Raw genomic sequence first — 27,530 nt, 5'->3', positions numbered from 1 at the left:
CCAGACCAATACAAAATCAGGTATCTCAAATTTGCAGCACAACGGGATCACAGTGAAAACTTTCTTGGAGACCTACAGCCCGAACCAACAGCAACACAAATTTGCACGTATAAACACACACAATCAAAAATAAGACCAAATCATGTTTACTATTTGTTTGTATTTACGCAGTCAATTCTATAACAGCAATGAAAGTATAAAACAATGCCCTAGAGAGTAATAGTAAACTCAAGGCTCTCTCCTCTAAGAATTATTAGTCTCTACCGGCAGCTCTACTAATCTCATACACACACAGAGTGCTGGAGTGCAACCATGAGTTGTGCTATATGGCACCACAGGCTGCTCTTGGCCTTTCTGCTACCCTTAGGAAGTCCCTGGTGTAGGCACGGTACCATTACTGTCAGGGCTGAATGCTGCCAGAAAATACGAACACTGCCAGCCACCTTAGGAGAACGAGAAAAACAGCACCTGAAGGTGCGTGGCAGGGGGAATCCTGGCTGCGCGCAATGCTCAGGCTAAATCAGGCTTCACTTCCAATCAGCTCAGACTTCCACACTGTGACTAAGGCTTAAAAACAAATGGAGTTAAACAAAGGAGAACTGGGCCTTTACACTGCCTCTGCTAACCGGGACAGAGAAGCAGAACCACGGAGCGCATTCGGGTGTTTTACAGGGTTTGGGGTTTTGGGTTGGTTTTTGTGATTTTGGGTTCTATCTGGCTTCATTCTCACACAGGCTTCTAATTAAAAGCGCTTTAAAAATAACAGTCATCAGAGCAAATGGAATACTGCTGGAGCCAGCTTCCTTCCTCCAAGCTTGTTCACCATTGCTTTAACAGTTATGGAATCCCTGACAATTCCCATTTGTCACCCATCTCCAGTGTTTACACGGAAACTACTCCAAGGATCACTGGAGGCCTCATTTGGTGTCACGCCTCCCAGCTGTGCTGTCACTTGGCCACCGTCTGCCTGCTTAGTCCAGCCAAATGATGGAGAGCACCAAGTAACCCTGACTGCCTTTTATCATAGGGAATATTACAGGCTGTGTCAAGTGTAAATTCAGAAAATCAGAAGATCACTGATTTATAATCTGAGAAACATGGAATGGCATTCAAAGTCTCCTGAAACTTTCTCAAAAGAGCCTGCTATTTCCATGAACAGTCTTGTTTCTCTGAGGTTGGGCTTCCCACCATACTCCTCCTGCTTGGAAGCCACAGATCTCTGCAACAGCAATTGACTCTCCTTACTCGCTGGAAAGCTATGGAGTTATACAAACATCCTTTGACTCTCTCTTTAGAAAATATTCCTTTTCTTTTCTCTCTCTGCACTAGAAAAAGGCTCCTGAAATTTATTCTGTATTTGAAATAGGCTGCATGAACATTCACTGCTGACATCAAGCTGATCAGCCTGATCTACTTTTGTCATTCAGAGACAAAACGTAGCTTGTGGAGATTGGTGTGTTTGTAGGGTTGAGGGGTTTTTGTTCTTTTGGAGTTTAGATATCTGGTATACTTTGGTCTAAGCACAATGTGTTTTACATGAGGTTTCACCCTTGACTTTCTGAGCAAATGATTTTAATGGCTTCCTTAAAGTAGGAGCTTGAATTTTGATAGTCTGCAAGGTAGATGAGGTTCCATTCAGAGTTTCATTAGCTGCAGGACATGTATTAGAACCACATTGATTAGGATGAAAATGAGAATGTGAGCTGTAGGCTGTTCTCAGTTCCTTGAGCTTACCCAGTACAAGTATTTTATTTAATTATATTTCTTTTTTATACGAACACACAAATACACACACATAATTCCACTTTTTTCTAAGGAGAAAACCTAGGAAATTACTGTGAATGTTTCTGACAGACTGTTCAAAGGACAGAATGCACTTTTCCAAACATTAACTGCCATAAATCCATTAAAATACATCTAGAATAATTAGGTGGTAATGATGAAAGTAATGAAAATAACATAATCCCACAATAAACTGAAGATCTGCTATAATTAATTCTGTGGTCTGCCACTGCTAATAGTCAAAGGACCATGAACCCCTTTCTTCCAAGAATACATTCAAAAAAACCATTCACTTCAATTCTTAAAACAGGAAGAAAATGGGGGAAAATTCTGAACTTCTCAAGCATTCCCCGAACATTTCAGTTTACACACCCTCCAATTTCAACACTGTGTTGTGTGTCTTTTTGTTTAAAGAAGGATTTGCAGAGGGAGAAAGAAATTCAGCTGATTTACATTACTATATCAATAAGGGTTGCAGGATCTCAGCGTTGCTGAAAAATCAGCCTTCATGGCTCTCCAGCTGCTTCCTGATCATATAACAAACTCAATCTTCTGTTTATGGAATTACAGCATGTTACCATGGAAATAATTATGCTGCAATATACCCCTGCAGGATCAAATAAAGGAAGAGTGACTGCAAGAGAGCAAACATTAAGGGAGGAAACAGTTACTCAAATAAGACTATGGTAATTAACAAATGTAGCAAAGATAACTGTACATAACGCTCAAAGGTAAGTGGGTTTGCATTATCACCTGGTATATATATATATATATAATACATATATACAGGTTTGCATATTGTAAACCAAAAAGAAGAAGAAAAAAAAAAGAAACAGAGAAATAAAGTATCATTTATGTGGTCTCTATCTAGTATGTCCCAGATATCTTCTTGGCTCCCCAGCCAAGGCACGCTGTTACGCATAACAATTTTGTAATTTGCCCACTTTCAACTGGGAGATAACATTCAGAACTCACTCTTAAAGACATTGTTCTAACTATGTACAATCTAGAGGTAGTCTCTTTCTGTCCATTGTAATGACCCTTTCACCGTGAACAGTATAAAAATGCAGGTAAACATCAGATCAAAGTTGAAGGTTGTAAAATTCTCATCAGTATCGTTCATTCGAATTTTTTTTCTTCATAAAAAAATGAAGACAAGAACATAGCACTATAATTTCTGATTCCTGATCCCAATTGCCTCTTGTAAAGAGCAAAAGCTATATACAGGGCTTGTTTTCTCACACAGAGGTATCACAAAGCATCCAGATTTTCCCACTGCTGAAGAATAAACAAAAACAAGCTTGCATGGCTACTTCAGGGTCTGCTGGTAAGTCAAACCAGTCAGATAAGGGTTCTCTGTCACAGAATGAACAGAGAACTACGGATCACGTTCGGCACCAGATTCCCCTACTTAATGGCAGCGTGACTCCTTTTGTCAGGCACACAGGACCACAAAAGCAGGGAGAACTATACCACTACAGCAAGATTTTCCAGCGCCACAGCACATGAGTGGACTCGAAAGTTAATGAACCACCATCAGCGTCTGGCTAAATCCACTGCCGACTAGAATACATTGAGTTTTCCCATGTCTTCCCAATCCTCGTGCCTCTGTCCTTGAATGTTTTACTAATTTATGCTAAAACCTGGCAAAATCGGCAAGGAAATACTGAATTAGCTTGGCCGCAGTACTGCTCTCTTTCCATATCAAGTATTCATGAGCCTGCAGACAGTCACAACCTTGTATCACTACCAGAGCACCAGTATGTACAAGAAAGCCCATCTAACACCACTGTGCCCAGACAGGCTGAGGAACACAATGCCGTAGAGAAACACAGGAATGCTCTCCGTGGCAGTGGCTCAATTAACCCCGCAGCCTCTCTCAGAAAGCGGCTGATGCCAGATGCTTCAGACAACAGGAGCGCTGAGGATCGCACACGTGCAAGAGAAACGTCCAGCGATATTCTGCTGTCACTTTTCTGCAAAACAGGGAAGCCGGCTGCAGGGCAAGATATGAGACTAAAAAGCACAGACTTATGGCTAATCTTAGGAGGGCAGAGAAGTCCCTCTGGATTTGTTCCATCTGGTACATATTTAGGTCATATGGCGGTTGGAGGTCTCTTTCTAGCCCCAGGTTCGGAGAAGCGAACAGACAGTTTAGAAGCTGCTGTGTAACCATACCTCAGTACACAGCCACACCGAGCTCGAGCTCTGAGCAGCTGAGTTCTGGCCCCAAGGTATACAGTACAAACAAAACTGCATCATGTCACAAGCTGCTATACATGTTGTGAATATTACTTTAAAACTTTTCCAATGACTTCAAATTAGTTGCCTCAGTTCCCTAATAAAAATTATTCTAACGTTCTCGCTAATGTTCTCCTGTTACTTTTTCAGTTGTATCTGAATTGGAAACAGAAGACAGGGCTCTACAGAATTCAAGCCAGAAATTTCAGAAATACTCAAGTCTGATGTCTCTGGTTAGACCCATATCCAATAAGAGAGGGAAAGAGACAATGAACACTGCCAGGAGCACGTCTCCGTAGGAGAGAAAATCTTAGCAAGGCACTACCAGGGTGTCTAGAGGCCTTAGTATAAATGAGGAATACATTTCTGAGTTCAAAAACATAGAAAAAATGTCACTGCATGTACACCCACTCACCCTTCACACATACACTGAAACACACGCCCACGCACTGGCCTTCACATGTGACACTGATGCATCCTCTAACCATCCACTTGTGATATTTGAAATACATGCTTCCAAACAGCTTCATCTATTCTCTAATGATTTTCTAACACAAATGCCATTTAGATAAAGAAATTATTTTCTAGCCATGCTGTGATAAGCCTGCCTAATTTTCTCCCAGCTACTCTTGTTAAGGACAGGTAAATAAGAGTGTTTACAAATAGCTCCTGTCTGAACATCATGAGCTCCAGTTCACAATCAATAAATGTCAGAATAAGCAGCAGCAGACCAGCATTGTCTTCCCTCCCACATGGCTGTCCTTCAGCTACCTAATGCTCAATAGTTTTTGAGATCTCATTTTGGGTATGCTGACAGCTCTGGATACTGCATCAGAGTCAAAATCCAAATTGGCAGGATCCTTCACTTACTCCCAACTCAGCATATAGCTGAGTTAGAGGGCTCCTGCCTAATCAAATAAATATGTTTCTCTGCATACTGTAAAGCTGCCTGTCAGTCAACTCTCAGCAAATCCCAAAGGGATCTTGAAATTTTGAGGAGACTTCCCTTAGTGATTTTAGCACAATAAGAAAAGGCAACCTGTTTTATTACAATGAAAATATGTTCCTGAAAGATCTGCCCAGGAGTAATTTGTAAATGAACTGGAGATGGACGTCCAGGAATTCAACTCACTTGTGAAGCTATTTCACTAGAAGACAGCAGTCATGATTTAATTAAAGCTACGAAATACTTCTTTTACCTGGAATAAGTTCACTAAACACTGCAGTTTTAGGAGGACCCAAATGATGCTCAAATTCTACTCATATTTTTAAGCAAGGTACAAATGTAAGCTAGGTGCAAACAGCAAAAACATGGGAACAGTTTATTGAATATCTTCTAAAGGAAATATCTCATTCTGAAGTGATGTTTAGATATTGCTCCCTTTTAGACATTGACCTGTGTTTTTAAAAAGGGAATAAATTAAAACTGTTGAATAATCTGAAAACATTTCATTCACCCCCAAAGTGAAAAAATTTCATTAATATTGACTCACTCTGATACAAATTTCAATTTTAACCTTTCCTCAAGACTCATGAAACCAAACAATCCAAATGGAAGAGGCGGCACAAATTAGCATTTACTGAAGGTGGCTGATATTATTTTCTTTAGATATGAAGAATAAGACTAATTACACAGACTGTTGCACTATTTGGCTTGCTAAACACTCTCAACAACTTACATCTTATTTCATGGTTTGGACTTGTTTTTGTTTTCTAAGAAGCAAATTTCATAGTACTGAAATGGACATTTATGGACAATCTGTGTTCGGTGGCGCTTCTGTAAAAACCACTGCAGATTTTGGGCCTTTGCTAGTTAGTTTCCAAGAAATGAAAAAATTATCACACTGACGAGCATTCCCTCAAGCTGATGATGATTTTAACTCTAGCACAAGGCCAATCTGACTTGCATATGCCACTTTTTTCCTCCCCAACTGTGCACTTGTGGTTTCTGTAAGACAACACATCTAAACCTTGCACAAGAGCCCTTCATCCTCAAGTCACTGTAGAAAATCAAAATTGGATTCACAATCACTGCGCTGTTTCAAAAAATCCACCCCTTTTGCTATGCTGCTGGGTTCACACGTACCGTTGCAGGTAAGCTCTTGAATCAGATCAAGCCCAAGCACTTTTTTGAGCATTTTTAATTAAAGAACTGCCCATTGTCATTAATTCCTTTTGTTCTATCTCACCCTATCCCATCCCGGAGAAGGGGGGGAAAGTTTTCATATGTAGCTATTCAAACTATGAGGAAAACAGAAGGATTTGAAAGGTAGTCCTATAAAGATAATTCTGATTAAATTAGTAAAAAATCATTTTATACAAATGTTATGTTGTATTCACAAACAACATATACATTTTTCTGTCAGCTAGAGAATTTCAGAAACTTGGCACAACATTAGAGATATTGAAGTCTCATCTCTGTTTTCTACTATATGTCAGGTTACAAAGACCTCTGTAAACCTAGAGTAACTCTTGGCTTCAACAAAATAGCACAAACATAAAACTTGTGTCATGCAGTAGAGAGTCAAAAGCAAAACCTTGTGGATGAAACTGCTCAAATCCCTCAGTTTCAAAGGAATAAAGAACATGTAATTGCAGTACCTCTAAATTTCCTGGTAGCCACTAATTTTAAACAGGAATAAAAATACTACATATTCTACGCTGTGTAGCAGGGGGACAATGTTTGGGAATTTGCTTATACATCAGTAGAAACTGAAAACTAAGCAGCTTCAAGGTCCAAAAAGTGATGATACCAAATGTCTTTTAGAAAAAAAAAAAAAAAAAATCACGTATTTTAAGATAAGAAAGGATTATTACAGTCATCTACTCCGACCCTTTGAGTCATATAGGCAAAACTATTGCACAGTAATTGCTATCTTACACCATAATTTCTGGCTGACTTTTTTCACCTTTTTTTTTTTTTTCTTTTACAAGAAACTAGCTCCACTATGAGACCATTTACCATCATATTATGGAACTGTACAGTAGAAATCAGTTACAATTTTCTGTATAGTTGATGACCAGCATGCCTGAAAGATGGAAGTTATCTTTTGTAACTCTGGCCCACATCAGTTCATGGAAGTCAAAATATATTTTCAGCAGAACCAAATAACTGACTTGCAAATCTAATTCCAACAGTACTCTCTACAAAAAATCGGTAAGATCAGTTCTTTCATACAGTTCTGAAGGAAGGAGAAAGTTTCTAACAGTGGGCAAAAGTCAAACCTAAGCGATACCTTAAAGTGGCAATTTAAGAAGGTAAAATGGATATGAGCTATTGTGAAATTTAACTCCATGTGTATTCGTGAATACTTTTGTCAGAGCAAATATAATCTATAGGTTACTCTGCTGCTCTCCTTTCTCTTATTCTTTATAAATCAGAAAATTAATTACCTAGAAAATGTAGTAGGAAGCTGAACAGGTTTCATGTATAATTTATATATGGAAATTGAGGTGTCAACACTGTGACAAATCATCACATAAATTTTTTTTCAGTTAGATTTTTCTGCATCTGTCTTCCTCAAAGAATGAGCATAATACCGATTATCTCAATGATATAATGTTGTTTTGGTGTATGGAGCTGAACTACATTTTTAATTTTTTCTTGGCTACAAATCAATCAAAATGAACAAGGTTTTTGTGTTGTATGAGAGAAGCTATTTTGATGCCATCTCTCTTAGGATAGTGCCATTCACAGTAAGTACACTAACATGAAGAAAATAGACATTAAACAGGATGAGGCTTTCCAACATCCACCTTGCCATCTCTGAGGGGCCATTTTAAACTCCTATTATGGCTGATTAGGGTGTTCTGAATGTTCACCCTTTATTTTAAGGCTACAATTGTAACTTACTCTAGAATCATTTCATAAAGGCCTTTGCTTCAAGTGAGTCTTGGAAACTAGTTTTGCTTTGAAACACGTTTCTTTAATGATAGTCTTTGAATTGTTAACTATCTAATGGGCACTTTGTAGGGTTCAGAGGCTCTAAACGTTTTAAGAAGCCTGACAACTGAATCCAATAATCTATCTGTATTGAGGGGCTCCAAGCAAAGCTTTCTAGCATAGGTGTGTTAAGATGAGCAACACTTTAAACACTGACTGCAGAGTCACATAGCTATTAGAGCGCTTTCTCAAAATCAGCTACCCCAAATTACTAGAAATTTTGAATATTCAAGTTTTAATAGATTTAAAGATAGGATAAGATCTTTGGCATTTTACAGGGAAAGGAATGTTTGGCATATCTCTGTGACATTTCCTTGCTGAGTGAGGAATCACTGCAACTACATTTCCAAGATGAAAATGTTTTCTATCTTGCCTCAGCCTAACAACTTCATCCTGTGAATGGGAAAAGAGCTGGAAGCCACTTGTTCAGAGAAGAGAGCAAGGAAATAAGTATTTCTGTTTATTCCAAACCACTTGGACCCAAGACCAGACACTTGGAAATCACCTTTGGAGTTCTTTTTTTGATATTTTCTTCCATGATTTAGCTTATTTGTTTTTTAAGTCAACACACACATTTAGCATCCATAGCAGCCTGTAGAAGGAGCTCCACAGTTTAACTACATACTGCATGAAAACACATTTCTGTTTTATTCTTTTTTTGGTTTTGGTTGCTGGTTGGGTTTTTATTGTTTGTTTTGGTTTTGTTTTGGTTTGGTTTTTTTTAATATGCTTGCCCCACTATTACCCTATTCTGTAGCCATAATCTTTGGAGAGTGTTTACTAGTACAGTTGGAAATTTAGTCTCATATGGTATGCCTGTTCTGATGCCACATCTTATTCACAATCAGCCCTTCATAACAAGCTCAAAATCATGAATTTATCTCCTGCTCCAGCCCCTTGGAAACATTTAATGTCAAGTCAAGGAACCTCAACAGCACAGGCAAGACTGCCATTTGCGTGACTGAGGGTGAGGGGTGGGGATGGTAGGTGAAGAAAAAAGCCTTAGGAGTGGAGGGGAAACTCGGTCATGATACATCTGTTACCACTGAGAGAATAGGAGCAGTGACTCCTGACTGAAAGAGACACTTCAAAACAATTCCCCTTACTCCCACACTAAACTATTCCCCTGGAGAAAGAACCAGCCTTGAGAGACAAGGAGCAGGAACATGGTGCCTTTGCTGCCTCGGACTGTCTTTTTGCCTATGGGGACAGCTGGCACTCTTCCTTGTAATCTCTTCCAGATGCATGCCGCACCATAGCCAGTTGCATGCCCACCATCCCCAGCTCTTAAGTATAGAAGAAGGTCACAAATCTTACTCTGTTTGCGCCTCGCTGTCTTTCTCAGCACAGCCTCCTCCATTCGTGCTTTTTCTTCCCTTTCCTTCCAGCGCCTCAGCTGCTCTTCTCTCATTTTGTAGAACAAGATCTGCTTTTGCTCTTCATTCAGCTCTGCCAGGAGTTCAGGGTCAATATACATATCATGCAAAATTTGCTGCAGCATGGTGACTCCAAAAAAAAAAAAAAAAAAAAAAGAAAAAAAGAAAAAAAAAGAAGATAAACCTGCTTCCAATTATCCTCACTACAGTGGCAAAACCCCACTGACAGCACTCCAGAAAGCAACCTGCAGCAAAGGAGCTCTCCCACACCAGCCTGCCCAGGAGAGGTTTGATTCTTGCTCTGGCCCTCTTCGTGTAGGCATATTCTGCTCCTCGTCTCTTACAGGGACAGAGTCCTCTGCTTATCTCATCTTCCAAAGGTAGGGACAGGTGTCAAGTGAAAGGAAGGGGGAGGAACAAACAAGGATAAGGAAAAAAGTCACTTCAGTGCTCCTGACTGCAAGCTGGTAAAAATAAGAGATTCTTGATTGAACCCATCGGCTTTGCTCCCTTGAGCGGAAGGAATTTCAATATAGAGAAAGTCTCGGACTTCCAGCTCAAGTGGTTTCCTTTAGCAGCAATACACTCCCAAGGGTGTAAGTGTTGCCCAGGGGTTTAAAGTGATGTCATGGTTAAAGGTATCACCTACACCAACAATATCTATGTCACTTTGGGAACTGATCTCTTCTGATAAGAGAGAAGAAATGAGTTTGCATATTATTTCCCAGTCTAGCCTGTTAACTAGTCTCAGCAGGGTAGGTCATATTAGAGGTCCTATTTACCTGGTGTTGACAAATATTGTTATGCAGCAAATGGATTAAAATGCCTCTAAAATTAAAAGCAGATGTAACAAAAGCCACAAGACTCTTGTTATCACTTTATAAATAGTAAATTAATATTAATTAAACAAGAGTAAATTCTCAGCAGTTCATGCAGACTATGCAAGTCCTGCTGTTGATTTATTTTCCACTTTGTGAGTGGAGAAAGTTACAATGTTGTTCTTCAAGCCAACTGTGGCTTTTCACTATATGAGAGTTTCACCAAAATCAGTAAAATAATTTGATTTCAGCACCAGGGCCAACAGCCACTTAATTGTGTCCAAAAAACCCCACAACACACCAAAAAACCAAACCCCAAACCCTCTGGATTCCAGAGCCAGCTTGCACTGGGCAGGGGCCCAGCTCCCCCGGGGAGCGGTGGCACGCTGTGGGAAGGGGACATCTTCTCAAGAGAACCACGATGTGGACACTTGGAGTCACAACAAAACACAGATGACGTGTGCAGGCTGAGCCGCGTCCCACTGCATGGTGTTTACACAAGAATGAAGAGCGAAAGCAGATCTGTGAGATCTCCTCACGAGAAGCCTTCTTTATAGATAGGTATCTGTCAAATGATTTCCATGATCCTCATATTCAAAACCTTACACTGTTAATGCATCTATTCATGTAACATTCTTTTGATGTATGCAAAATACTATCATCTTAATGTAGGCATAAAATATATCTGACCTAAACTGTAATTCAAGACAAGACACTGTATCACCTAGAAGCAGGAATCCAAAGATTATACCTGAATGATGCCTTCAGCTGAAGCAGAATTTCAGAACCCATCACGTTTGGGCTTTATAGGGTTCAGTTCAAATGCATGCCACTCTGCAATTCAGGATCTCTTCTTATGTACAGATTTTGTCTCCTAAAATAAAATGCTTTAATTTTTTTATTTTTATTTTTTAAGAAATACAGTTTGGCAAGAAAAAATTAGGGTAAGAAAGACTTTGTTACTGCTTCTTTCTTCTATTTTACTTGGTCAGGTATAGAAAGGGGAGAGCCTGGGGGATTCGGCCTTTGTATCTCTGCTTTTATTCAATTATATTAGAGCTCTGGCTCCACATTTTGGCACTAATTGAAAAAGACTCGCCTTTGCAAAGGCTTCAGGGCAAGCAGTTTTGCTGTTCTACCCATTTGTCATCTTTCTTATTTTATTTTACTTGACTTCACAGAACAGAAATCAAATCCCGATCAGAAGCGATCACAGTGCAAAGAACAAACTCTTCATCAAGGATTATGTGCATTTAAGCATGATAAGAAGAACCATTTCTGAACTGCATTTAGCTGCAGAAGTAGCTCAGGATGGAGATACAAGATGGCATACAAACAAGTTTTCAGGAAACTACTGGTAATGTTCAACGAGCAATCACACAACAAAAATAGCAAGAACAAGGAGATGAAATGAATACTTCACGATCAACCCATTGCCTAAGATTATTCACCAAAAATATTTAAGAATGGTAACCAAATGATCAAGTGGAATTAATCTGTGTGGGAATTTTTTTTTTAAATAAAAGTCACATGTGGAAGTGTTATCATCTAATCACAGCAATGAATCTGATCAACCTCCTCTGTCATAGCTTTTCTTCTTTGGATTGTAGCAACCCGAAAACAAAAAATTGCAGAAATGCAAAGGGGAAATAAGGAAAATAAAGAAATACTCTATCTGACATAAGCCAACACGCAACAGAAGTAGAAAGATACATCATAAAATCTTCCATTAGTTTCTTGTCCAAGATAAAAATACTCTGCCTTAGAACTCTTGGTCTTTGAACTCTCACATGGGTGGCAGTTTTTCATCAAATCTCTCCCTTTGCTTCCACTGGTAGCTATGTTTGTTTTAAGACTTATGTTTCTTTATGGGGTGGAAAATCCGAGAGGACCAATGGGAAGAATCAAGTGTTTTCACCAGTCCCTTCCTAATTAACATTTGATTTGATAACAATTTGGGAATGGAGTGAATGGAAGGAGAGAGATGGTTACCTACCTGCAGATCCCAAAGGTATAGAGAACCTCAGTCACGTAAGTAAATACTAGGCATGCTCGAGAAACCATCTGATGTTCCACTTATCAGAAAAGACTAATGCTGGATGGTGTTCCCAGAAATACAAGCTTTGAATATTTTGGGCCAATGAAGTATTTGGCCCAAACTAGGCCTAGCCTGTTGGCTTCATCAGGAGCTGGCAACACCCAACCTGTCTATGCTGAGCACCTTGCAGTGTATGAAAGAATTTGACAGCAGGTCCACCTTCCATATACCCTCGCCAGACTAAAAGTGCTAAGGAGCAATAAATAATTCAGACAATGAAGTGTAGTCACTAACCACCATTCCGGTACCTCAAATCTCTTCTGTATCTGACACAAATCCTTTCAGAATCACATTTCTCCTCTCTGAAGAAATACTCTTGAAGAACTATTAGAAAACAATTAAATGATCTCTCTGATGCAGGCAGAATGACCCCAAACATACACTACAAGGGATAAAAAAACCTGACTACAGAAAATGTAGTCATCTGCCCCCTTGTAATAACCATCATGGGGAAGATGGAAAAAGAATATATGTATAAAAACATTCTCTTTCCACACTGCTTGTCCCCCTGTGGGAGGCATCATTTTAGATGTTAATGCCCTCCTCACATCCGGCCTTTAGTGATCTTTAAAATAGACTGTTTTCACAGCCCACTCCCATAACACACAGAGGTGTCAGGATGACCAGATGACCAGCGAGACATAGGCATCTGTGCAGCTCTGCTTCCTGCTCACCTTATTCACTAAGAGAAAGCTAGACACTTGATTCCTCTATGAATGACGATCTCTAGAATGACCTCAGGTAAAAATTAATAGATTCTGATAAGCGAGATGTTTGACAATCAAAAATTCAAAGAAAACACTCACTCACCATAGTTAAAGTCAAAAAATGAGAGGTCACAGATTTCCTTGCATAAATGAGAACAGAATTTCCAGTTCTAAACCTTCTGTCAGAGGGAAAGAAAGCACCTGTCTACTAGAAAACGATTTTTCTCCTCATTGAAGACATGGTCCTGTTAAAGAGATAAAAGGGCTGCTTCTCTCTTGGCTATCTCAGTGAACTGGTTTGTCTGCATATTAAATATTCCCAGCAGTATCCTATGCAAATCCAAGACTGGATTTTTAACCTAGTAGACACTGATTCTCATTATAGTTCACTTTTCCATAAATATTCCAAATGAATAGTCTGAGTTATCACGAAGAAATTATCATGAATTCTCCTGATTTCTCAGAAAATTCGTAAAATCTATGAGGTCCAAAACAAAAAATGGCCACCTCGATGAAACACCAAATCTACTTTAAAAACTCTTGCCACTTCTAGGATTAGCTCATATTTTGCAATGGATGAGCTTTGCAGGTCCAGCCAGGAACCGGACATAACTCAGACAAAACACAAAATAAAACTTCCTATTGCAGTTCCAGCCAGGAACCAGACATAACTCAGACAAAACACAAAATAAAACTTTCTATTGCAAAATAAAAATTCTCTCTCCTCCCTTCCTTTCCCAGACCTGATTAAGATATGGATGAATTAATGACTCAGAAGAGCAGGGAAATTTGAAGTAAGGGTGCCCCTTCCTGATTGTGGACATTCAGCATCTTCCCAGCCTTTCTAGGAAGTATTTTGAATAGTTTAGAAGGACAATGACCTCTCCGTTGCTCTTCCATCTTGGTTACCCCTAGTTCAACAGTCCAAACTAAGCTAAAACCATTACAGAAAGACATTACGTGTCAACAGCCTATACACAAAATAAGAGATTACTATTAATGTAGCTCTTTGTTGGCAGTCATTACCTTATGGTAACTGCCACACAACTCGATGCTCTAATTAGTAGCAGTCTCTGCAAGCAGCTTAGAGTTGTTTGAAATTTAAGTTTGGACTTTCCTTTAATCTTTAACGGTATCTTCTGGGACTAGACACACTCTGTCCCATCGCTGGTATAGCATCTTTCTGGCTAAGCAGTCTTCAGCACTGCCACTAGAATTCATCTGCTGGGGAAGGGGGAGGAAGGGTGAGGAAAAGGCAGAGAAAAAACATTTTAATTTTACTTTTAAGAAAAGGGGAAGTGCTTAATAGGCCAAGGCCTGCAAATCTCCTCATCCATTTTCCTCCAAGCATGTGCACCCTCCATTCCCTGAACTGAATAGCTCACTGGCAATGCTGATGAATGCTGAGCCAGCAGAACAGCATGTTCATCTGGATTTTACAACACAGTCATATAACCTACTTTAGCCATTTACATAAAAATATTCTGCCATAACCTACATATTACAAGGAAAGAGAGAGGGGTAATGAACCTCTCTCCTTAAAGGCAATCATATGTTTTCTAGACTTTGAACTCCATAGCCTTAATCAATTTTTTGTGGTTTGTGTCTTTTTTTATGTTTTTCATTTTTTAAGAGGAAGCAATGTTCAGTATCTGAATTTTTCAAGTCCTGCTGTGTCAGCATCAAAAGGAGAACAGTGGAAGCTGGAATTGAATGGTGCAGGAGGGAGGTGACAACATGAAAGGGGAAAAGTAAAATTAACATTTGTCTGAGGCCTTCTAAACTCTACAAAACCATCACTAGAAAAGCAAATACATTAGGGCAGTCACCACAACAAACCAGTCTTGTGTCTGATTTACACACTGCTGTTCAATTAAAAACTAGAAAAAAACCAAAACCAATTGAGAACCATCCCCTCCCCACCTCCTCTATCACAGATGGATGTAACAAAACCTGCCTGGTTTTCCTCCTTTTCCATAGCTAAGTCTGTGGCTCCCTCTAAGGGCTACAATGAGCTCCTCAACAGCACAATCTGCAGCTGGATCAGAATGATCATTTCCCTGAAGCTGCTATTCCATCACAAAGCATCACATAAAGCAAGAATGAGGGTATGTTTTCCTAGACCTTCCTTTTCCATACGGGGCTAGTATCAGTAAATCAGACTACGAAGTGTTTTGGAGCATGGACTGGCTTTGCGTATTTGTCACCTTCTCTGTACCCTTTCAAGACTGGTATTTCTACAAGGCACTGCCATAATTAAAAAAAAAAAAAAAAAAGAAAAAGAAAAAATTTGAGGTCTGTATAGCAAAATAGGAATGAAATCGATTAAAACCCCATCTTAAAGAAATTAAATGCAGCAGAAGAACTATAAACCAATTAATGAGAAAAGATGTCTTATCATACTGTCAGTCACATAGCTGTAAGGGAAGTGATGCTAACTTGGGACTTTAATGGTGCAATGGTGATTTACAGTGGCAGGAGTCTCATCAGATTTTTTTTTTTTCCCCAAAATTCAAATCTGTTACTCCTCAGCTCCTCGCAGAAATTAGACAGTCACAAATATAGATAGCACTAACAGTAGGGACAGAAAAGGGATGGGAACTAACCCAGAGAAAGTAGTATTTGAAGTCCAGGGCTGCAGACAATAGAGCGATCTGTCATTACTCCACTCTCCCAAGGTTAATTCTGTACTCTGCAACACTACTTGCCCTTCAGAAGATGTCACATCAGTGATTATTTTTGCCTGGCAGCGTGGCAATCCTACCCAGCAAGATTACTTTAGGTCTATCCCTTTGTGTTCTGTGCTACAGCTGTTGTACACAGAATTACACTGGAGCCTGTAATGCCTGCATGGTTCAGCACAATTTATCAGAGATTTGGGAAGCTGGGTAGAAAGGGCAGCACTCCAATTTTTCTTCAAGTTGATAGTAGATATTTGAAATTCTGACCTACATTACAAAGGTCTGAGGTCAATACCAGTTTGTCAACTTTAAGTTTAGACTTGTTTTAATTTTAATACCTCTATAGTAATAGACATGGATGCAACCCAAACTAGAAGATCACATACTTAATGTTTATTGCTATTAATACACTCACAATAGCAAAATACATCAAAGAGCTGGGCAAGTCCCATCATAACTTTTTCAAACAGAGAATGAAACATCCACTATTAAAATAATTCAGAATGAAAGCTAGTAAAGTAAACCAAACAGAAAAAACCTCAAGCTTCCTTGAGAGAATTCATCTGAGAAAACATGGTACATAGGCTTGCAAGCAACAACTAGTGTCCCGTAAGCCAAGCACTGTACAGAGATACTTCGCAGGGGAGGGGCAGAAAAAGGCAGCAAAACACTCGCACACACTGCAGTTACCTACAACAGAGCTCTCGGTACTCTACCATCCTCTCACTTGGCTTGTGCTGTCTAATTCAACTGGTGCGTATCTTATTTACAAAACAGTAATCAAGCTCTTCAGGTCGGACCCTCAGCTATGAATGGGGTGTACTTGGTTGGCAGGCAGCAGGCTCTACTTAGGAAGCAATTACAGCTCACTAAGTGTCTGTAGGCATCTAGTCTTAACATAGATTAAAAGGCCCACTAGCAACAGTCTCCAAGGAATTTCTTAGTTCAAAAAGATATGCAGAATGCACTACCCCCTGCTTTCCTATTTACACTTCCTTGCTCATGTCAGATCCTGATGTTATACTTCACTGTATTAAACACAGCATGTGCTTACACTGCACACTGCAGTTCAGCTTTGTGCTGTTTAAGTACAAAATACATCAGTCCATCTGTTTCTCAGCAGAAGTCTCCGTAGCTGAGGGAGGCCATCCATGACTCTTCAAAGCAGAACTGGTTGCCTTTCAACTCCTGAGTGATAGGCTTTTCTTAAGACTCTACACACTTTGCCTTTTTATTGATTTACCTCCATCTGATCTTTATAATGAACTGTTAACCTAGGATGAAACTCCAAGTATAGACAGGTACCTAAAGAATACTGGCACAGTTTGCTCTTCTGCCCCTGGCCCTCAGCACACACCTTTCCAAGACCCAGCTGTCTGCATAACTACAGGATACATATCTTCAAGCAGGAATTCAATATTCTCCTTTACATGAATTATTCGCTTTGTGTATCTGCAAAGTCCAAGAGACCTGTGGATCCCATGACCTAATTGCTACATGAAATTATTCCAGCGTTTGGTACATTTTCAATGAAATTCATTACAATAAGCTACCCAAGAGATATCATGCTCTCAATGATGTGAGTTTCTTCTCTCAGATATATATTAACTTACAAAGATGCTCAGTAAGTTCACCTGTTTCCATCTAACCGTAAGTGCATCAAAACGTATCACGTGAGAGCTAATTTTCTTTAATATACTCCCTGGTACAATTTAGCTGCATTATGTATAATGTAGCAGTCATATCATATCAACTTCACATCATATTAGACACTGCATTATGGCAGCTAAATTGATTACTTGTGTAATTGAAAGCCACCAATAGGAAAATTTTTAATCATTTAAATGACTCATCAGTTTTATATACAAAATGTCTTGCTTTAGTGGCATCATGCAAGTGATTTTCTTTCAGGGCATAGCATTTTGCCCATTTAAGCCACTTCTTATTCTCATCATCTTTGCTGACAATAAAGTCCTAAAGATTTACAAAAGGCAGAGCATATTCTGCATGGAGGCTATATAGGATTTCTCTTGACTATCAGACTCTTGTTTGCAAGACCTGATCAACAATCCAGCTAGACAAAGCTAGCTGCCATTCTGAATCACATCAACAAACTTTTGATGATTTCTGTTTTGGGGTTTGTTTCTGGTGTGGTTTTTTGTGGGTTTGTTTTGGGTTTTTTTTTTTTATATTTCACTCACCATAAGAAGCCAGACTTTTCTTTGTTTTCAAGGATCAGGTAGAAAAATCCACAAACATCACATTGTTCTTTAACATCATTTTGGCATCATATTGTTCTTTAAAGCCCTTTAATTTTCAGCTTCATTGCTGCCCACCTCCTAAGGTGGCAAAACTTCTGCCACAAAAGACCCCTAAGTTTCTGCTGCAGATCATATTCAGCACTTTCCATGTCTTGACATTGAGGTGCTGTTCAAAAGGTTTAAAAAGCAGTACCTAAAGTATTCTGAAAATCCTTCCCTTTTTCTTCATACCCTTTTTAAGACCTTCTCCACTCCTGTCATACTGTGGGACAAAGAACAGCTCAGGACATTGTTGAAACTTACTTGATTTCTCCCCCCCCCCCCCCCCCCCAATCATCTTCACAGTTTCAAATCACAAAACCTGGATTAAGCCCACTGACTCATTTTCACAATACGAGCCTTAGCAGCTTTGGCATTCATGTCTGTGCTCCATTCACCTGACAGAAAATACACTCTTCAAAGCTATTTGCAAAATCATGACAGATCCAAGTTTCACAATAGGGATGTGCCCCTATCAATCCCTTATGGCAGACTTATGAAGTAAGAGCAGCTCTATTTCCCTTCATTCTCTCTTCTCTTGTCGTATGCTCAGTCATCATAGTTACCTCCTCATTCTTTTCCAACAGTGCCACGTAGTGCTTCTTCACGCTTTTGTTTATTTTCTCCTTTCTTCTAAGCCTCTGCATTTTAGATTTCTACTGCTGCTTCCTGCGCTAAGCCTCTACCCACTGTCAGTAGCTATGTCCTGAGAAAGAGGACCAGCTCAAGTAAATTCATCCCTGCTCCTCTCACTGCAACAGAGGACTGTACCGTCCCTGTGGTATCCCACCTTTCCCCTCTCCCAACAGGAAGATGAGCCCCTCTACATTCTCCATGTATATATATATCTCTCCAAATATAGAGAAGTAATACACTTCGTTATATTAAATACATTACACAACACGGCCACAAAATTACTAAAGTATTCAGGTGACTGAGGAATTTCTTCCTACAGAAACTCTTGCTTTGGAAAAACTGCCACTGTACTATACCAGCTAGTTCCTGCAAAGAGACAACTACCATATGTTGGCCAAATTTTCTAGCCATTCCTGAGTAACAATGGATTCGAGCAGGTTATGGCTATTGCTCCAGGTCTTTCTCTCCTTTTACTAAGTCATCTTAAGCCACCTACATACCCTCAAGAGGATATTCTGAGATTTAAAAAAAAAAAATACTATCTCCAATTGCCAAACAAGATTATTTTCATGTGCTCATCTTAGAATTCTTTAAGTACCTCTTTATCTTACCATCAGGCAGTGAGTGTGCAGTCCAAGCGGGAGACAGTGCACTACTGTTTCACATTTTTCTACTGTCTCACTGCTACCTGTATAGTTCATCAGCAGTTCACATCTCTTGCATTCTCTGCAAAGTATTGAATGAAAGAAACTGCTGTCAGTTGCCCTCAAAATGCTGGAGTAGAGCTCAGTTAGCTGCTGCACTTCAGTTGTCAAAATGTACTCTAGTCATGGGCACAGTCATGCCTGCAATGGTTAAAGTCTCCAGCTGAAAGTCACTCACAGTTGACTGCAGCTGCCTATAGGTTCATTTTCATTACAGCTGGAATAACTAGAACTCCTGGAAGTTTGTTGGCACATCACTGGTTCAGCTCCTGTGATATTTCAGGATTCTGATATCCCATACCAAGGCTCACTTGCCATATTCCACACTAGTAGTTGCCATCCTAATAGGTCCTGTCTTCTATTCCACAGACCACTTGCCCTAAGTGCACAACCAGGTAGCTCAGAGGTCTCCTCCATCCACACTGCCATGAACTCCAGAAGCCTTAACTAACTGTTCTGCTCCAAACTACAAAGAAACTCATTGTTTTTTTCCTTAGCCTTCTTTCACTCCCCTCCTCACAACTCCATTGCCCAGGCCAGGCTGGCACACAATCTTATGACCATTGCTTGCGCAGCCTGTGGCCCAGCTCTCCATACTAGCCACAAGGCTGGCCTTTCCGCAGAAGCTGGGTTTACGCTGCCCTTGAGTGTGTTGCTACCTCCCAGCTAAACTTGTTAGGCAGAAAAGATCATTTATTCCTCACAAGAGCAAGCAAGTAGATGAGATCAGTTTATGGAAGTAAGAATGAGGCATCCGGGAATTTAGTCATTCCTAAGTTCTCATAGTTAGCACAACTAACTGCAATCTGGCTCAGAGTCTGAACTATGGAGGAAGACCTGGTCCCTCTGATTTGATTGGTGAAATGTGATTTATTTACTAGAGGAGGAAATTTTTACATTAATACTGTTGGGAGTTTCAACTGAGTCATACAGTAGGCTACATCTTATGGATACAAGCAGCTCCTTTGATTAAATTATACTGATAATCATCAGCCTCACAGTGAGACTAGTCATACACTCACATGAAGCTGAAGGCCCAGGTTAGCGTGAAGTTTTTCATTTTTCTCTACTGGCACCACAAACAGTTCTTTGCAAACTAAATTAACCATCAATTCTGAGTGCTAGAGTGCTCCAGCAATCCCCATGAAGCCACTCCATTTTCTCCTATGGAATTCAGAAAAGGCACAGACCTGTTATATCCAGCCTTAAGAACAAATGCTACATGGATAACTGAGTGAAGTTTTAATAGCCTATGATGATCAAGATGATCTAATAGTCCCTTCTGGCTTACTTACTATGAATCTATAAACTCACCCAAGAGTGAGACAGACTGCTCCCAAGTGGAGTTGTCACCAAATAGCACAAAGAAGTTAGCACTTAAACATGATAACTGCCAGAAGGCACTGGAGTAATGCAGCACTTGTGCTGATAATTTTATTTAGTCTTTACTTTGATCATATAAAGTAATAATCCTTATAAACGTAACTATTGTAGAAATGAAAACAAAGCAGCTTTCTATCCCTCTCTAAAATTTATTGTATTTGCCTGCAGATTTGTCACCAGCAGTCTTCTTTCTTTGTAGGCCCAGCTGTTAATGAAAATATAGACTGAAGCAGGCACTTAACTTTATGCTGTATAGTCAACTCTAGTAAAATCAATGGGATTAGATAGAGTGTGTAATATTAAAAAGCTTTGTAGGTCACTGAAGAAATGGGATCAGACACTGCATCTTCCATGAAAAAAGTCCAATAAGTACAAGGGAATATTATGTGAAATGTAGGGGAATAGGGAAATACAGGCCAAATTCTTATCCCCGATATAGCTCTTTGGAAGCCACAAAGACCATACAACCAGCTTCGCTAGTTTCCAAAGGACTCCCCATTCCATAGGTTGTGTTGCTCCATACAGTCTATACGGCAGCTCACAAAAACAAGCAGACATCAGCTAAAGGGCAAGCTACAAGGCATTTGCAGGATGCTATAGAACAGGTGGCTTATTGAGAGAAAAGATGCATATAACCCGGTCCCTTTGGGCCAAGAAAAAGTAGGTAGAGCACTATAACAACCTTGAGGCTTCTCTAGGCTACACAGGAATTTGAACTGCCCCAACTTTGCTCCAGGCCCCTCCCACAGACCCCAAGGCTATATAAAGAGTTTGGCTCAGCTAAACTGAAGACTAGGTCCTTGAGATTGTCATTTATTGCATTTTCTTCCTTTCTATTTCAGCGTCTTTTCACACAATTCAACAAAAATATTCAGAGACCATATTTCTTTAGCTGTTATTGTTCCATTACAAAAATGCTGCATTAAAACTTCTTGTTTTCTAGAAATAAAATCCACAGTGGAGCAAGATGGACAGTATATGTATTCTCTATGAGTGACACCACGGACATTCAGTATGTAGAACAGGGACTAAATTGCATATTTAGAAAAAAAAAAAGCAGCTGCAGGAAGATGCCAACGGTTGATATAGAAAGTAATTTTAAAGTCAGACCTGCATTAAAAAACAAGAGAGAGAAAGGAAGAGCTAACAGTGTTACAAACTAAAAATAAAATAAAATAAACAGACTACACCCTGGTTTAATAAAGCGAGATCCCAGATTTTAACCACAAAAATAATATTGTAATCTGGATCTGCAATCAGAAACTCTTCTACTAGAGGGATCCCTGTGTGGCTTAAGGACTACAGGTGCTGGACAGGTGGAAATTCTGAAATTGCAACCAAGATCCAGACTTCCATCATGTTTGCCTCCCAAGAATTCATAAACTTTTAGACTTAATATAGCCTATTCTCCATTATGAACAAGTTCTCCTTTTTAAAATTCAACAGCAGGTTAACACAAAAGTGGCTCTCCATTACTGATATATCATTGTATTTTGCAGCTGTTATATTTCAACAAAATAGCTTGTACCATTAATGATACCTGATCTTCTTGTGAGCAAAGATATTTTGTGGTCTTTGCTAAATGTTCAATAAGCAAAATCATACATAAGGATATGTTTCTGTGTTTACACACTCCTTTATCTGACAAGTATTGTAAAAAATTATATATGCAACTCCACTCTAAAAGAAAACCCCTAATCTCATAACTTTTTATGTCTAATGATATATTGCCATCACCAAAGTCGAATGAGATGAAGTAAATCCACAATCTCAGCAGAATAAAAGCAGTTCTGAGCATCATAAATACTTGCACATATCCTTCCTTTGCCTTTTCTAAGTTCATACGTACCAGCAATAAATCTTTTTTGTGGATTTACAATGCATTTTACAGGCTCTTCTATGCCCTACAAAGCCAGAGGTTCAGGTAGTTTCAATCATTTCACATGTTTTCTTTAAAAAATATATATTAATACCTGTCCTGGTTTCAGCTGGGATAGATTTAATTGTCATCTTAGTAACTGGTATAGTGTTATGTTTTGGATTCAGTATGAGAAGAATGTTGATAACACACTGATGTTTTCAGTTGTTGCTAAGCAATGTTTAGACTGAGTCAAGGATTTTTTCTCAGCTTCTCATGTCCAGCCAGCAAGAAGGCTGGAGGGGCACAAGAAGTTGGGAGGGGACACAGCCAGGGCAGCTGACCCAAACTGGCCAAAGGGATATTCCATACCATGGGACATCATGCCCAGTATATAAACTGGGGGGAGTTGGCCTGGGGGTGCGGATCGCTGCTCAGGAACTAACTGGGCATCGGTCAGTGAGTGATAAGCAACTGCACTGTGCATCACTTGTTTTGTATATCCCAATTACTTTATCATTATTATTGTCATTTCATTATTGTTATTATTATCATTATTATTTTCTTCCTTTCTGTTCTATTAAACTGTTCTTATCTCAACCCACAAGTTTTACCTTCCCGTCCCGCCCCCATCCCACTGGGCAGGGGGGAAGAGAGTGAGCAGCTGCGTGGTGCTTAGTTACCGGCTGGGGTTAAACCACGACAATACCAATGCAAATTTTTTAATTTCCAAGCAATTTTACAATACTATAAGCATAACGCACCAGCCCTTTTCTCTGAACAAAGAAGCTACTGGATTGCTTTATTGTTCTTCAGATACCTATTTAAGAATAGGCAATTCTTCTCTCAAATGATTTGAAGAGTATTTCATGTCAGGAAGTTATAACAAAGAACAAGCATGGTTGGGTGTTCCATATCTTCTACAGTTTCTCCAAAGGTCAGCTGGAATGAACCTCCAATATCCCTAAGCAAGGACTCTGGTCACTTTTTATACAGCTGAGCTGTAGGACCTGCTTTGTTCCCTTGATGTTAAAATATTCTCTGCCTCACGAGGCAGAGAGCTAGGAATAGAGCACCTCAAGTCCGAATTTGTTCTGTGGGCTTTGAAAACCATCTCCTGAACATCCGCATGTGCAACTGAAAGAGAACCAGTCTAAAAAAACCAGCTATTAATGAAAATTACAGGAAGTAAACCCTCAAATACTCAGAGGACCTAAGAAAAGAATTGACACCAAAAATTAATCTCAGCAGTGAAGAAGTTCCTCTGATCTCCATTATAAAATAAAACAGAACAGCAGGATTTATATAACAATAGGAAATTAAAAAGTCGCATAGAAGATATTGAGTATTTCACTAATATTACTTATTACAGTGTTGTTTTGATTCTGGAGACAAATATTTGAGTTCTCTGGGCCTGACAGAGAAAAAGTACAAACAACTGAATCTAATGCCTGCTTTTAAACCTTCTCCTTGAGCAATAAAGGTACTAATTGTAGAAAGCAGGATCCAGCTTTCCTTTTGCGCTGTACATGCTGTCGAACATGGGTGGAAATAATTAGAGATTATCAGAATGGTTTTGACTGTGAAAGCCTAAATATTTCAGAGACTTATCAATTAACATTTCATTTCATGAAAGTCAGATATTCTCATTGTACCAGCCCTAATATTGAAGTCTTTGATGTACCTGGGGGATTTCTCATTTAAAACCTACTCTCAGCAGACAGCAGGCAGAACACAGGTGTATATTTGCCCATTCCCAAGCCAGCTTTAGCAGCCTAGCTGGATATGTATGCACAGTCTTCTAATTGAAATCCCAAGGTTTCGATTCCAGACATGACACCCCAGTACAGTTCTGGTTGCGAAAACATAAAAATGAAGCCAAAATCTTCCCAACATAGTAGAAAATGAAATGTCAAAACCTCAAAAAACTTTTCTGAAGCCAAGTTGGTGTTGTATAGCCAGCTGTTACTGTAACACATGTTACGAGGCAAATTATCTTTTTATTGAACCAGATGGGAAGAATCAAAAATCTATAGCTAATTTAAAATCTGCCTGGTACACACACCACCTACAATGTTTTGCAGATACATAGTGGCAGAACAGTTGTCCTAAACAAGGGATTTTCTCAGTTACCCTCCAGATCATCACTGACATTCCTTTAACCATTCCTTAGTCTGTGAAAAGGAATTAGAAAGTTTATTAATTTTCTCTCAGAAAGTTTCTTGACCAATGTCCTGAGGCAAAAAGAATTTAAAAGTGAGTTATATGGAAGGTCATGACATCTCCCAGCCTCAACAAAGCTAGGGAACCTATAGAAAAGTTAAAATCCCTTCTCTCTCTTTTTTTTTTTTCTTTTTTATATGAATAAAAACTCTCACTGTGAACCAATGACAACCTAGGATTTCACTTATGCTATACATTACAGCCAGAGAACCAAGGAATGGAAATCTGACCTGTATTCATGATAATAAAGGATTCCTAGGTAAAAGAAGGTTGTACTAGTTAATAAGCGTCCTTTGGTCACACAGATCTACAGTTCTTCCCCACTGAGCAGAACTCAAGAGCATGCATATTAAGATTCCATAGGTTCTCTACCTTAATGCAATTCACAGATTTCTAACTCACTACAAGTCAGTTTATTCACTGCCTAATTAGTAAGGCCTCAATATTCCAGGGAGAGGGGAAAGTATTAACCCTGTTTTAACCCCTTTAACTAAAACCTGCAAAGAAATAAATCTTACCACACAGCAGGTCAGAAGCAGCTCCATATGTGAAAGTGTATGCAATGGCCTTTCAAGCAGCCTGAGGACTTCCACTGGCAGCCCCTGTACAAAACCACCAGACTTCCAAATAAACATACACAACAGCAAGAAACAGTATCACAATAAAGGCTTGTGCTGGCCCACAACAGAAGTACAAGACTGCCAAATCAGAAGTGAAACTCGAGAGTGTGAATGACCTTCCGGACTGAAATCGCAGCAACCATTTTGTCCCAACACCACTCCTTAAAATGTCATGGGAGTGAAGGATAATAAATCCAAATCCAGTATGCGTGGAATAGAGCTACTTTTTAGCACGCAGTAATCTGGCCATCGTCCTGAGACTAACGGTGCTTATGACTTAGAGCTAATCTGAATTTCTTCCACAACTGCACTACAGCACCAAAGAAGGCTAGGAATAGTGTTTTGACAACTCTGAGAAACGTTAGTATGTGCGCCTCATAAAAATGTCTCACACAAAATAAGAAACCAGAGCATTAAATCACTACCACCAACTTGAATCTTCACATGCAAGCTTCCTGACTGAAGTTAAATTCAGACAGGATCACAAACTATCACATCTATTCCTGTAAGTCATATCTTTGCCTTCCAGAAGCATCTCTTTAAAATGAGGACTGAAATGACTCGTATTTTTCATCTGCCTTTTCATAAAAAGGTGAGTTTCTTTCTAGTCCCCAAAATCACAGACTTCAATTCCTTCAGGTCTCTGTCCATTGTTGAAAAACTCCAGATAAGCTTCTTTGAAATGCGAGTCAAGGAAAAGGCAGGATAATGGTGGTGTTTTTTTCTCAGTTGAAGATATTCAGGCTAACTGACAGGCATCTGCTGCTTTTCTATTTGATATTTTTATTCTGTACTAAAAAGCATAAAAATCTGTGGGCGTATGTATATTTTTATTGCACCAGCACCACACAAAACAGGAAGCAAGAAGTGGTACATAAAAATTGCAGCAAGGAAGAACAAAGACAGACAAAACTATCAAAAAATGAATAGGCTTGAAGGATCTAGGTACTTCATGAATGCGTAGAAAAGGACAACTCTCCTATCCCTCAAGTACTACAGATTGCATTCAAGTAGTAAAGATGGGACAGGAAACAAAGACTGACTTGAGTAGTAAATCCAGCTTTTCACACTTAACACATTATTCACTAAAAGATATCACCCTTTTCTACATCTTTTTTTTCATCATTTTGGTCAGCACACTTTTCCTTGTAGAGTTTCCTGATTATTCATTGTCAAAACATGAACACTGAAAGGATTAGAAAAGAGTTTATAACATCAGCCCTTACTCTCTTCAGCAGATACTCATAAGCAGACTTTCAAGAGTAATTTGATCTTCAGCAGAGATATTGCCTAGATGTATTCTCTGAGGTTCTCAGTTTACAGTAGATATAGACACCACCTCTTCCAAGTAAATATGATTACTAACCTGCTTAAAACTGCATGGCATTAAATGAATCCCAGACCCTGGATGATGCTTTATACAAAAAGTACAGCTGTATAACACAAGAAGATGAAACCATATTACTACAAATTTATCACCTACACATTTTCCTATGATGGGAAGACTCTATTCCAGAGAAAGATAAAACTTCTTACATGGACACGTGACAAAAAAACCCAAACATCAAAAAAAACACCACAAACACAACTCAAAAATAACCAGAGAAAAACTTTAATGACCCAAAGTTTAAAGACCGTATCCCTAAATTGAGTGGGACACTTAATTACACATACAGAAGGAAAGGCAATCACCTTTTTTTTTGGCAGCCAAGGAAGAAAAAAAGGTCCAAAGAGATGATGACCAGTTGAACTTGTTTATGCTGAACCATGGCTCCAACTTAATGCAATCCATTTTTAAGCAATTCATTTAAAATCTTTGGTAGGAGTGTCTCCATCATGAGCATAAGAGTTGTTGTTTTTAATTAATTAGGAATACCAACCTAAGTCAGTCTTAAAGTGAAATAACAGTATTCAGATGGCCCACTGCCTCAGTTTCATAAAGCCATGACTTCTTAATGGGTAGACAAGCTTTTGGTGGCCAAATTCTTCTCATAATATTGAAGGTGTATTGGTAAAAACTGCTTGAAAAGAAGTAGCAGTGACAGCAGCAATTCATACACTCTTTCATTGAGAAGTCCTTTTTTTGCTATCAGGAAGTACTGTACTTAATTTGAGAACGTGACCATTAGGTACATCCCAATACAACCCTGACCAAATTGC

The 27,530-nt window shown here is 39.2% G+C and overlaps 1 protein-coding gene across 2 annotated transcripts in view; it reads right to left on the bottom strand.

Annotated features, from left to right (window-relative positions):
* SH2D4B (SH2 domain containing 4B) overlaps positions 1-23,422 on the bottom strand; it is an 88,975-nt gene extending 65,553 nt beyond the window's left edge. The window contains exon 1 of one of the 2 annotated variants that reach the window (XM_030029595.2): positions 23,348-23,422. Coding sequence is in view for 1 of the 2 variants with exons in the window: in XM_030029594.2 (XP_029885454.1) it covers positions 9,284-9,467 (184 nt within the window). In the remaining variant the exon portion in view is untranslated. Of the gene's footprint in view, positions 1-9,283; positions 10,136-23,347 lie in introns of those variants that run through there. The other variant, XM_030029594.2, reaches the window with a different exon arrangement.
* Positions 23,423-27,530: the final 4,108 nt, after the last annotated feature.

This window comes from Aquila chrysaetos, chromosome 11 (assembly GCF_900496995.4).
Source record: "Aquila chrysaetos chrysaetos chromosome 11, bAquChr1.4, whole genome shotgun sequence".
Classification (NCBI taxonomy): domain Eukaryota; kingdom Metazoa; phylum Chordata; class Aves; order Accipitriformes; family Accipitridae; genus Aquila; species Aquila chrysaetos.
Note: the sequence above shows the minus strand (reverse complement) of the source record. Positions and strands in the feature narration are given on the sequence as shown.